Here is a 12,899-nt window from a genome sequence, read left to right as displayed (position 1 = left end):
TTCATGGATACACACCGGTTTGTGTGTTGGTCCGTTTTACTTCCGGATGGCAATGTTATGAGCTTCTTAGCCAAGCGCATACTATAACTTTGTGATTTGGTCGTGAGACTCATATTTCAAATGCTAATGTTTTGTTGTTGGCAAGTCTTTGGCTACAAAAGAAAACAAATCGTGAGTTGTATTTAACAGTACAACCAATGAGATTTCTTGTTTCCTTGAACACTACTAAAGACACCTCACTAGGCGGTCCTCAAACCTAAAAATGAAATCAAAATAGGGGTCTACGTGGAGTTCTTCTTAGCGGTGTGTCTTTTTTACGACACCCGCCGAAACCCGCCGAAACCCGACGAAACCCGACAAAGTTATGGGAAGTAGGTAGCAGTGGGGAGTGAGTATGGGCGTGGCCTTTGTAAAGTTATGGCCTGATACTGACCAAAAAATGACGTCAAAATGCCAGTCTTTTGCTACAAAAGAAAACAAATCGTGAGTTGAATTCAATAGTTCAAACAATGAAATGACTTGTTTCTATGAGCTCTACTAACGACAACTCACTAATGACGTCAAACTGCCAGTCCTTTTGGATTTCAGTATCAGGCTATAACATAACGATGGCTACGGTATGCGCGGGTATGGGAGTATGGGAGGGTTTCGTAAAAAGCAATTAGTGCTTTTTTACGAAACCCGCCGAAACCAGGCGAAACCCGACAATATCCGGCAAAGTTATGGGAAGTAGACAACTGTGGGGAGTGAACCTGAGACTCGGGGAAGTGTACACCAGTCGGGAGTGAACTTGAGTCCACTGCTACCTACTTCCCATAACGTTGTCGGGTTTCGTAAAAAAGCACTGATTGCTTTTTTACGAAACCCGTCGAAACCCGCCGATAACCATAGTCACAGGTTCACTCCCGACTGGAGTACACTTCCCTGAGTCTCAGTTTCAATCCCATTACTTTGCCGGATATTGTTGGGATTCGGCGGGTTTCGGCGGGTTTCGTAAAAAAGACACACCCGAGAGCAGGCTATAAATAGAATGCGCTAGGCCAAGGAGTTCACAACATTGCCATCCGGAAGTATAACGGACCAACACACAAAACTGTGTGTATCCATGAACTTTTATAGTCTGGTTAATACAGTTTAGTGAGAACAACTCACAAACGCGGATGGCAAAAACAATAACAAAGGCCTGAGTGACGTCATCTGCATACTATCTATAAGTTAAAGATGGCTATGGTTTAATAGCTACGATCGAGCTCAAGGAAACAAGTCTTATTAGTGATTCCATAGATGACCTATTGAATACAACTCACGATTTGTTTTCTTTTGTAGCCAAAGACTTGACTTTTGACGTCATCAATGGCTACGGTCCGAGGGTTATGTTCTGTTCCACTAGGGTTCTATTAATGCAATATGTTTAGATAACATCCTCACATCATCCGCCAGCCGGATACACCGTACAAACACAAAACATTATGTATAACCGTAAACTTCTGGATGGCAATGTTGTGAACTCCTTGGCCAAGCGCATTCTATCTATAGTCTGATTGATAGAAAGTACTTCAGGTAGAACGAAATTGACGTTATTCAGCTCTTTGGTATTGTTATTAGCCAGACATTTCTATGAATAGTTCTCATTGAATTGTATTAATCAGACTATAAACACTATAGGTTACACATAGTTTTGTGCGTTTGCATCGTTATATCCGGCTGGCGAATGTTATTAATATTTTACTTAAACGCATCGCATAAATTAAAACGCGCGTCCGCCCTGAATCTGATTGAAAAATGAATGAGACGATAAGAAACAAACCAAGAACTGATCGATGGTGAAGTCTTTCTGGCTTTTGTTCCATTCACTATTCACAACCTCTCTGCCAAGTTAGAATGCTCTGCGTAAAAAATACCATTTCTCATTTTGGCCAGAAATATTAAATAGCTTTTATCGATGTTTTGCTTTATTATTGATTTTACTCACTTGATTTGTTGATGGAAATAATATCTTCTTGTACGAATTATATTGACAATGGGAGCGATCTATATTCATGTTTTCGTCCAACCAAGTCATCAATCACATGATTTGTTGTTGTCCAACGATTCGATATATTTCTTCAGAAATGTAAACACGCTGCTTTGTTTATGAAAGTTGTAAACATATCCATGTGCCAAGCTGAACAAAATGACCAATCATGATGTTAGATATTTCAAAAACTGTGAACACTTTTCACTATGTGGGTCACTTTGAACACACAATCCAATGTGACCAATGACCTCGAGCACATGGAAATGTAATATAGATCATGCCCATTGATATAGATAGTAAGCGCTCGGCTAAGAAGCTCATAACATTGCCATCCGGAAGTATAACGGACCAACACACAAAACTGTGTGTATCCATGAACGTTTATAGTCAGGTTAATACAGTTCATTGAGCATTACTCATAAACGCGGATGGCAAAAAAACAGTTACAAAGACTTGAATGACGTCATCTTCGAACTATCTATATCTTCCCAGGTGGTCATGCATACTTATCAAGGTTAAACAGCGATGATGTAATTTGACCTCCTTACTTAATTGATGTTTTCTGTGTTTTCCATTCCAGGTGGCCAAGCACAAAGGTCATGTCAGCATAGAATCGGATAATAACCAGTCATTTAGGGAGGAAAACGTGGGCTTAAGTGAGAGGGTTCTCTAGGATTATCTGAACAACGTGACGGACCGACCCAAACAAAAAAAAAAAAGCTACTTGTCCTGGATCCGAGAGAACGGTCATTTCATCTCGGACTAGGTCACGTGACTTGGATTCGGTAAGTATTCTTGTATCTAGAGCCATTATAATTATAAGACCCACGTTTTGTTGTTTATTTGTTGTTAGATACTTTTTTTCTGTTGTTTTTCTTCTCTTTTTTTTTTTTTTTTGGTGCTGGTTTCTTTGTGAGTTTTTTTTTTATTTAAGTTATGTTTTGTTTGGATTTTGATTTTCTTTTGGAGGTGGAAAGGGGGGGGGGGGGGTATTTAGATTTTTGGGTTTTTTTTTCTTTTTTTTTTTGGGGGGGGGGGAGGGTTTGTGTATATAGTTGTTTTCTTTCTTTTTTGGTAGGTTTATGTGTTTTTTTAGATTTTTAAAAAAAAACAAGAACTTGAGGGTGATTTATGCAAGATACAATTTTTCCATTTATTACTTAACTCAAAATGGCAGCCAGGAGGGATGTATGACACAGGCAAAAACGAAGTATTTAAAAAAAAAAGAATGAAAGAAAGAAATAAAAAAGAATTATCACTCAATGTTACGACGTCTATCTATCTATCTATATACATATATATATATATATCCACTCATTCGTTTATCTATCCATCCATCTGTCTATCTATCTGTCTATCTGGGTGGGGTTCCTGACCTCCCATAGTGGGCAGGGAGGTACATACTGTGTCTTCTATCCCCTTATATCTGTTTTCCAACATGCTTTCTGTCTTTGTCTTGGAATGAGATTGCTTGTTTTTTTCCTGGCCCTGGCCGGAGTCCTAGCTGGGAGGGAGACAGTCAAATGCATAGTTATTGTTTTGGGAGATGATATTTTTTTCCTTGAAAATCATCTCTCTGTTATGTATTATTATATATGTTATTTTGAATTTATAATGTAAGCATTTGAGTGTATTCCTCTTTGTTGGATTTTGTGCTTGTGTCCGGATGAGACTTAAAGGTGGTCTCAAACTAATTACTTTGATAGTGTGCTCTTGGAATCCCTATTTGTTCCCAGTTCCCCTACGTCTTACTTTTTCTTGGGTGCTTTATTTGTAATTCTAGAACGTTTTACTATCCCATTTTCTTCATTTTTACTGGCACTGATATAACCTAAATGTGTTGCAAGCCCCGTAAAACACTTAAAAACAAAAACAAATATATGTCTATCTATCTCTCCACCTATTCCTCTATCAATCCATCTATCTATCTATTTATCTATCTATATATCTATCTATATATCTATCTATCTATCTATCTATCTATCAATCAATTTTCAACCTGGTCACATGAGATTTTCAAAACTATGTGTATAATAACGCTCCCTGTTGACAGCCGAATTATATTCAAAATTTTATGCTATGCTTTTAAATGTTTTAATAAGACAGCCCCTGTTTACCTACAAAACATGGTTAATTTATATGTGCCGGAGAGAGAACTTAGATCCAGTGGTCAAGATCTCTTCCAGGTTCCTCGCTGTAGATCGTCTTTTAGTGAGAGATCTTTTAGCCAGTCGGCACCCGTCTTATGGAACCAACTGCCTTCATCCCTCAAAAAAATGTCCAACTTTTGAAAACTTTAAAAAGAAACTCAAAACATATCTCTTTAGGAAATCATTTGATGTTTAACATTTCTTTTAGGCCTACATGTTATAGATATCCTAAATTTTCTTCTTGTAGCACAGTGCGTGGTAATCAAATTACAAATTGATTAATGCTATTCCAATATGATCGATTTTATGCTTAAATTATCGATTTATTGTTGTTTTATTTGCACTGTAAAGCGCCTCTGAGCACATTGTGGATCTAGGCGCTATATAATTCATTCATTACTATAATAATAATGCGTGGCTACAATAACACGTAGGTACTTAATAAATATGTGATTGCATCAACAAACTTGATGGGGAAAGGACAGGCAAAATTATAGCCGTGAAAGAGCACCAAACGGAATGTGAAATTGAGTATAGATTAATTATTCACGGACGTGGGCAGTTGAAATACACGAAGGTTACGTGTAATAGTGCTTGCTGTCGTATGATAAAAAGACGTAAAGCGCCACGGGGTTCATTTTGACCTATGGTGTTCGAAATATTAAGGATTTGTTATAGATGTTTGCATTTCAACATTATTTGTATTTCTGATAGTGTTATATTATTGCATCTTACTACATATGATCCATATATGGTAGTATTTTGCGCTGTGAAACCGGGGATCCCAATGTTATAAACAGCTCTTTTTGTTTTGTTTTGTTTTGGGTTTTTTCTTTACGTTGGCACTTACGTCCTTTTATCGTATGACGCCGTGAATAGCGCCGTTGTCCGACAAGTAGTTATAGAATTCTCTCCCTTTGCTAGATAGATAATAATGACCGTGCTGTTGACTACTTGGGTTGTTGCTATGTAAAAGAAAAAAAAAAGAAATGGCCACGCCCCCTTTATATATAGATTTTTGTTACATCTCACGTGGCAAATCGATGTCCGTGCTTTTGTCTCAGCTGATCTCAAATGACCAATCGATTTAAATAGTAGGATACAGTAAAACCTCACTGCACCGGCGTGCCTGGGACTAGAAGCCTTAACAAACAGTTTCATTTTTTTTATTGTTATCCACTTCACTCACTTTTCTGAATTAAAAATTCACCCCTAATAACGGAGCATACTCAATGTCTCAATTGTTTCTATGGTTTATGTTTGTGTTGAGAACATTGGCTTCTAGCACTTTCCTACTCACTTCATCTCTTGTTGTTCATACACAGTTTGCCGTGGAATTAGTGGAATCTGATTCTGAAAATTTTAGAAATGAGAGTCCAAATAAAAATTCAAAATGTCAGTTGTTGAGGTGCTCTCGTAGTGTAGGAAAGTGTATACATAAATTATCATTAATTAAAGTATAAAGCAGGCTAAAGGCATATTACTTTAGAAAACATTTCTCAGATTGATTTTATAGAATGTACATTTATGACATTTTCAGGATGAGTTTTCTGACCAAAATTTAAAAATTGCGTTTTTTTCCACTGTAAAAAAAAAAATATTTAAAAATTTGGCCATAAAACTCGTCCTTCAAATATCTATCGTTTTAAATGATTCTCATCTTGGCAAAATTCAAACCTGGGACTTCGCAAGTCCTTGTACGCATTGGGACCGAGTTTGATCCTTGGTTGAATCGAGTTTTTTTTTTTTTTACTAAACCGCTTTCCACACCACAGTGATTAGGTAGTTAAGTCTCTTGGATGTGGCGGAAAGTACTTTACGATAGACTGGTCGTCCTATCCAAAATGAAGCAAACAATCGCTGATTTCCGTTTCACGCTATACAAACCGGGTTTAAATTTTGGCTCCATTTGCCTCAAGGCCATGAAGCTCTACTTTTTGTTCTTGGTCAGATTCACTCAACCTATTTGTGACAGGAGGCTAGCTTTGTTGATTATTATTATTATTATTATTATTATTATTATTATTATTATTATTATTATTATTATTATTATTATTATTATTATTATTATTATTATTATTATTATTAGCATTATTATTAGCATTATTATTATTATTATTATTATTATTATTATTATTATTATTATTATTATTATTATATATTATTATTATTATTATTATTATTATTATTATTATTATTATTATTATTATATTATTAATATTATCATTATTTATTATTATCATATTATTATTATTATTATTACTATTATTTATTATTATTATTATCATTATTATTATTATTATTATTATTATTATTATTATTATTTATTATTATTATTATTATATTATATATTATTATTATTATTATTATTATTATTATTATTATTATTATTATTATTATTATTATTATTATTTATCATATTATTATTATCATTATTATTATTATTATTATTATTATTATTATTATTATCATCATCATCATCATCATCATTATTATTATTATTATTATTATTATTATTATCATCATCATTATTATTATTATTATTATTATTATTATTATTATTATTATTTATTATTATTATTATCATTATATTTATCATTATTATTATTATTATTATTATTATTATTTATATTATTATTATTATTATTATTATTATTATTATTATTATTATTATTATTATTATTATTTTATATATTTCCCCCAGAGACCACTAAGCACATTGCCATTATGATGCCGGACACCTCCCATCAGCATGCTTATTTTATACAGGCAATAAAGGAGAATGACGTCACTGGTATCATCAACTCTCTGTCCAATGAAGTATTCGATGTCAACTTTCGTGACGTGACTCATGACCTTGAAACGCCCTTGATGCGTCTGTGTCATTCCGGAGTAACTGATGAAGATTTGGATAGCGTTCTGGAGGTCATCGGACAGAGGAACCCAGGTGTTGATTTACAGGTAAGATTGAGGCACTGGTGTCTATCGTACAAAGTTATTGAGCGACAATGTGGTCTTGTGGTATGGCAGTAATAAATTAATAAATTACAATAAATTGAGCGTTATATAGCGCAATATCCACTAAATGTGCTCAAGGCGCTTTACAAGGGGTCCCTGACAAACAGCAACATTTAACATTTAGGATGAGACATGGCGCCTGCTAGGCGATGTTATACTTTTTTCGGACAGAGATAACGCTGTTAATGGTCAGGTATTCATTTTACACCTGAGTACGGTGAGAGAATGTGAGTACAGAGTCTTTTCCAAGGACTCAACTATGCACCGAGAGCGGGGGTCGAACCCAGGACCTTCCCATCCGAAAGCGAGTGTCACACCACTAGACCACTTATGGCATTTGCTTTGGGCCTGAATGTCCTGGATTTGAGTCCCAGTCTGAGCGGCACATAGTCCAGTCCTTGGAAAAGGCTCTTTACTCACTTTCCTCACTTGTTAACAACGCCAGTACCACATTATCTCATTCATCTTTAGTGTTTCATTCATCCTGTTTGTTGATTCAGGGGAAACCCGAAACGTCCATTTTATTTATCTGTTTTTGTTATTAAATTGAAGGTTACATTCAATTCCACAGTGTTTTTCATGACAAAATTTAATATTATTGCTTTCACTCACAACCAGGACGCAGTTGGGAGAACACTGATAATGCATGCTTGCATTGCACTACGTCATCAATTTGTCGTGTTTTCATTGGCCCAAGGGTGTGACGCATCAAAGTGTGACCGGATGGGGAGGAGTGCGTATCACTACGCAGCAGAAAGCGGAAGTGATTGGATTATGGCATCTCTCCTAAAACAACCGGACGCTCTGACTTGTTTGAAGGTCCTGGATTTTAAAGGCAAGTATCGACGTGTATACTTATTTGCAGATCTGATAACCCAAAATGGTATGGCCTCATAGTTGTAATGGAAATACTCTCAAATTATTTCAAAATATTGCCCATTGCAACAATGTTAAATCGAGCGTGTAATTGCGTCCGGTTATCAGATCTGCAAAATTTGTTAACGGCAGCTAGAATGCATATTAAAAATGATTTGTTATCCACCACTTCAAATACGTTTTATGTCTCGAGGGAAGCAAATTATTAAAATAAAATTATTCCACACATCCCCATAAATAGTGAGGCGCCATGATATCATGTTTACAATAGTAAATTGTGATGTCAGGTCATGAAGCATTAAATTTCAACCCCCCCCCCCCCCCCCGCCCCCAGAATATGTTCTTAACAAGAAGTCTCATTTAAGTATTTTTGAGCATGTCTTTTATTCAAAGATGACGAATTGGGTGTCGATTGAGGGGTAAAATAAACGATTTCTTATACTCTTGCGTTTTTTGTTTTGTTTTTGAATTCGAACTTCGGTCGCGACGTGCATTCGTACGCAAACCTGAGCAGAGATTGGGAAAACTACCGGAATTCTATAAAGCAAGAGTTTAAGAATCGTACAATATTACAGAAGGCAATGATTTGAAACTTTCTTATCATGGAAGCAAAAATGACTGCGTAATATTGAACCTCATAAGGTAAAAAGTAGAAGAAAAAAGTAGTCCTTTAGAGCCATTTGGCCCATGCAATCGGCGTTTAACCTTGCTTTTATAGCGTTAGACGAAAAGTAGCAATTGCTTGCTAACCTTTGGATAAGATGCTAGTCAATCGTAAAGTCATTTTTGCCCACCAGCGAAAAGAAAAAACGATTCCGAATTCACCATATCGATACAGGATCGTTTGTGTGCTTATCAAGTCGTGTTCAGAGAATACGCAAAATTGTGAAGAATATATTGAACCTGTGGCAAAAGGTCGTTCTTCTGATGTTCGCCCCACAATTACCCCAATACTAAGTTATTGGAAAACCTGTGGTAAAAATTTGCTTTGGTCGGTTGCTTTTTAAGTATTTTTTTTTGGGGGGGGGGGGGGGGGGGGTTAAATAATCAGAAATAAGCCAACAATTGACAATCTAGTATCTAGTGATAACAGCCTTTTAACATGTCGACAAAGTGTGACAACGTTGATACTCTGTCCACACTTCCTTGAAGCTTTGAGTTACATCGCCAGGTTTATATTAATTTTACTTTACATTATTTCACTGGCGGAAACTCATAAAATCGATTTTTATGTTTGATTTTTCAAAGTAACTTAAAAATAGAGTGTTTTTTTTTAATAGCAAACGTCACACAAAAAAGACATTTTTTTCGCACAGCCTCAATAATCGAATGGTCCAAACTGTCAGGTAACACGTATTACCATGCGTGGTATAGATAGAACGAAGATGACGTCACTCAGGCCTTTGTTATTGTTTTTGCCATCCGCGTTTGTGAGTTGTTCTCACTAAACTGTATTAACCAGACTATAAAAGTTCATGGTTACACAGAGTTTGTGTGTTGGTCCGTTATACTTCCGGATGGCAATGCTGTGAACTCCTTGGCCAAGTACATTCTATCTATAGTCGAACAGGTAATCAGGGGCTTTGTGACTGCGATACTCGGTCGAGGCAGACCTAATTTACTTGGAGATTTTTCTTTTCAAGACATTGTGTTTTTTCGCGGTTCTGTCTGATACTGTTGTAGTCGGATGTTGGGGGGGGGGGGGGTAATTGCGAGTTATACGGAGTCATGGTTTGTTTCTGGCGACAATGATAAGATTCCGTGGTAACTTGAGCGTTCTCTTCTATTGTTAAACACCGAAAAGATTAATTTCATGCACGAATTAATTGACGTTGAACTCTTGAATATCGCAACAATAAAAGCAGGGAATATATATATATATACATATATATATATATATATATATATATATATATATATATATATATATATTTATATAATATATATATATATATTTATATACATTACGACCAATGCATAGCGTCAGATAAAGATCTATTTCCAAATGTTAGTTCCACATTATGAGCTATGCCAAGCACAAGTAGAACCTCTGAAATAAAAGTGATATTCGATCGATTGATTTTATGAAGAGGCTTCAAATATTGAGAAATTGTATTTTGATATATGCATATAGTTTTGAGCCTTTCTTCTTCTTCTTCTTCTTCTTCTTCTTCTTCTTCTTCTTCTTCTTCTTCTTCTTCTTCTTCTTCTTCTTCTTCTTCTTCTACTACTACTACTTCTTTTTCAGTATTATTATCTCCTCCTCCTCCTCCTCCCTCTCCTCCTCCTCTTTCTAAATAAGTGCATTTACAATGCGCATTTGAGAGAGTTAGTTTTGATGAGTTTTGACTGCTATAAAATCCATATCAGCGGACTAACCTCTGTGTTGAATGTTTCAGTGGAATACCAGTCCTGAAATCATCTAATATTATACATTTATATCGATATTGCCCACAGGTTACAGCCCGACAGATTTAGCGAGACATCGTAAAGCCCATTCTGTGGTCAAGATGATATCGCAAGCCATGTCTGGTAATGACAAGAACTCGAACCCAAGACCCTTGAATCCAAAACCATTACAACCAGCTTTCATGAGAAGCACAGACTTCAACCAAAGTCCAACAAAAAAGCAAGTTACATTCAACACGACGTTAGGACAAAATTATAATAAAAAGATTGGCTCTAACCCTAGCGTAACCTTTGACTCACAATCTAACGCTCCAGTCCCCTCCTCGCGTCGTGGGAATGATGAATATTACACACAACAAAGAAAGAACACGACCGATCCAAGTCGATGGGAGGAAGTCGATTCCGACACTACCACTGAAGACGATGACAACGATGATGAAAACGATGATGACAGTAACGATTATCTACAGAATGATGATAGCTGCAATGATGACGAACATTTAACACATGCTCAGCAAACAGTTCTTTCGCCATTAAAAAACACACCAGGTAAACAAAGCAACCATGACAAGTTGGAGCATTTTACTTCAAAAACTCCGATTGGGCTAATCAAACCGCGTCCACTCCCGCGATTATTGACCAATCCATCGAATGATACACAATCACGTGACAACAATCAAGACAGTGATGCCGAATCTTCACACACTGGAGGTAAAGACGACATGGATACCTCAGACAACACGCTCGAACCGATTTCTAATGATTCGCCAAGAAAAACAAAAGCAAAACAAACTAACAATATATTTACTCTGAGGCCTCCACCTTTGAACGGAACAAACCAAAACCGATTGCCTGCCCAAAGTAAAAGCCGACATGAGATGACGTCACCGAATTCTGAACATATTTCCGCACCACGGAATTTAAAAGAACCGTTGAGTTCTCCAAGAAAATCTCAGAACAGTACTAAAATAGGTCTTGGTCTAGCTGTTGGCTCAACAGCTGGGATTCAAAATGATTTCAAAACATCCCCTCAAAAACAGCTTGGTCCAGTAGTAAGTCCTCGGAAAAATCAGTACCCAAACGGACGAAAAGTTGATGCTACTGAATTGCTCAACGATAGCACCAACTTATACAACAACCTTAAAACAAAATTTCGTCAAATTCGTGAAATAGACTTTTCAAGCTCTACTGGCTCCAATTCATCTGCTGACATCGAAAATTCAAACACACCTAAAAAACATGAAGGGAAAAGGGACGAAAATGACGGATCGCAAGCAACATCTAATCGTCCTAACAATATCCCTTTGAAAAACACAAATCGTCATCAGCCATGCCGAATGTCGCCAGCAGGAAGGAGGGACTTGGAAGCTATTCTCAGCCCCGTTCCAAAACACAGACATCTGCTCCAAAAACGCAAAGCCCCAGACTCCATGAAAGCTCAATGCGATGCAATTCGAGACAGTTACACAGTTAGAGATAAAGTATCTTCGGGGGATAAAGATTACGTATTCGAAGAGGAGATACTTCTTAAGTCCGAGAGCAGTTCTTCCAGTATGGGTTCCAAGAAGACGAACGAGGAAGAGAAAGGCAACCGCACTGGAAGTCGACTGACTATGAGAAGATCCTCGATATCCCTTCCTGATCTCAGAGACATGACCGGATGTCTCGTGACGTCACAGAAGGCTTCTCGGTATGGTATTCTTGACCAGTCCAATACGTCTGGTAAAAGAGATGACGAGAACGTTGAAGATAAAAATATAGATGATGATTACGTCGACGATTATGATGATGAAGATGATGAAGATGATAAAGCTGAAATGGATGGTGATAAAAGTGATGATGATGATAATGATGTTGATTGTGTTTTGGACAGTGAGGCCAAATCCAAAACTGTTTCTCTCTCTGGGAGTAATTCGAACAAAAGAAACAAGGGAGGTAATAATGAGACACCGTTGCCGTCAATTCAAATCACTAATGACACCAAGAGTTCCTTCCATTCAAAAGGGCAAGGGTTAGCAGCACCTTGGATGTGAATGTCAGCGCGTATATTATGACTATTCCAACCCTCGGACGTGCACTTATTTGCAAGTCTGAAACCTCAATTTATTATGGGCTCAGTATTGTAATGAGAATCTCCAAAATGACGCAAAATATTGTCCATTAGAACAATGTTAAACTATCTATGGAGATTAAGATATAGGGAGTAAATCTGACTTATGAATTAACAACACAAAATAGACGACGTTTACTTGAGAAAGGCCAAAGGTCGAAACGACGTCTATTTTGTGTTGTTTATTCATGAGTCAGATTTACTCCCTTTATCTTAATCTCCATTTTATTGACTCATTTAGGCACCTCTATTTATTAGTTTAACTATATAGGCCCATAATAGCATTCTGTCAGACCTATCATGTGTACACATAGTACCC

General features: G+C 36.5%; 1 protein-coding gene across 2 annotated transcripts in view; it reads left to right on the top strand.

Annotated features, from left to right (window-relative positions):
- LOC144958702 (uncharacterized) overlaps positions 1-12,641 on the top strand; it is a 25,567-nt gene extending 12,926 nt beyond the window's left edge. For both annotated transcript variants that reach the window (XM_078890846.1, XM_078890847.1), the window contains 4 exons: positions 2,598-2,802; positions 6,872-7,128; positions 7,804-8,020; positions 10,519-12,641. In XM_078890846.1, coding sequence (XP_078746972.1) covers positions 6,895-7,128; positions 7,804-8,020; positions 10,519-12,503 — 2,436 coding nt within the window. In that variant the 5' untranslated portion in view covers positions 2,598-2,802; positions 6,872-6,894 and the 3' untranslated portion in view covers positions 12,504-12,641. The remainder of the gene's footprint in view (positions 1-2,597; positions 2,803-6,871; positions 7,129-7,803; positions 8,021-10,518) is intronic.
- Positions 12,642-12,899: the final 258 nt, after the last annotated feature.

Source organism: Berghia stephanieae, chromosome 13, assembly GCF_034508935.2.
Source record: "Berghia stephanieae isolate SIO BIC M18660-M18661 chromosome 13, UCSD_Bste_1.3, whole genome shotgun sequence".
Lineage (NCBI taxonomy): Eukaryota > Metazoa > Mollusca > Gastropoda > Nudibranchia > Aeolidiidae > Berghia > Berghia stephanieae.
Note: the sequence above shows the minus strand (reverse complement) of the source record. Positions and strands in the feature narration are given on the sequence as shown.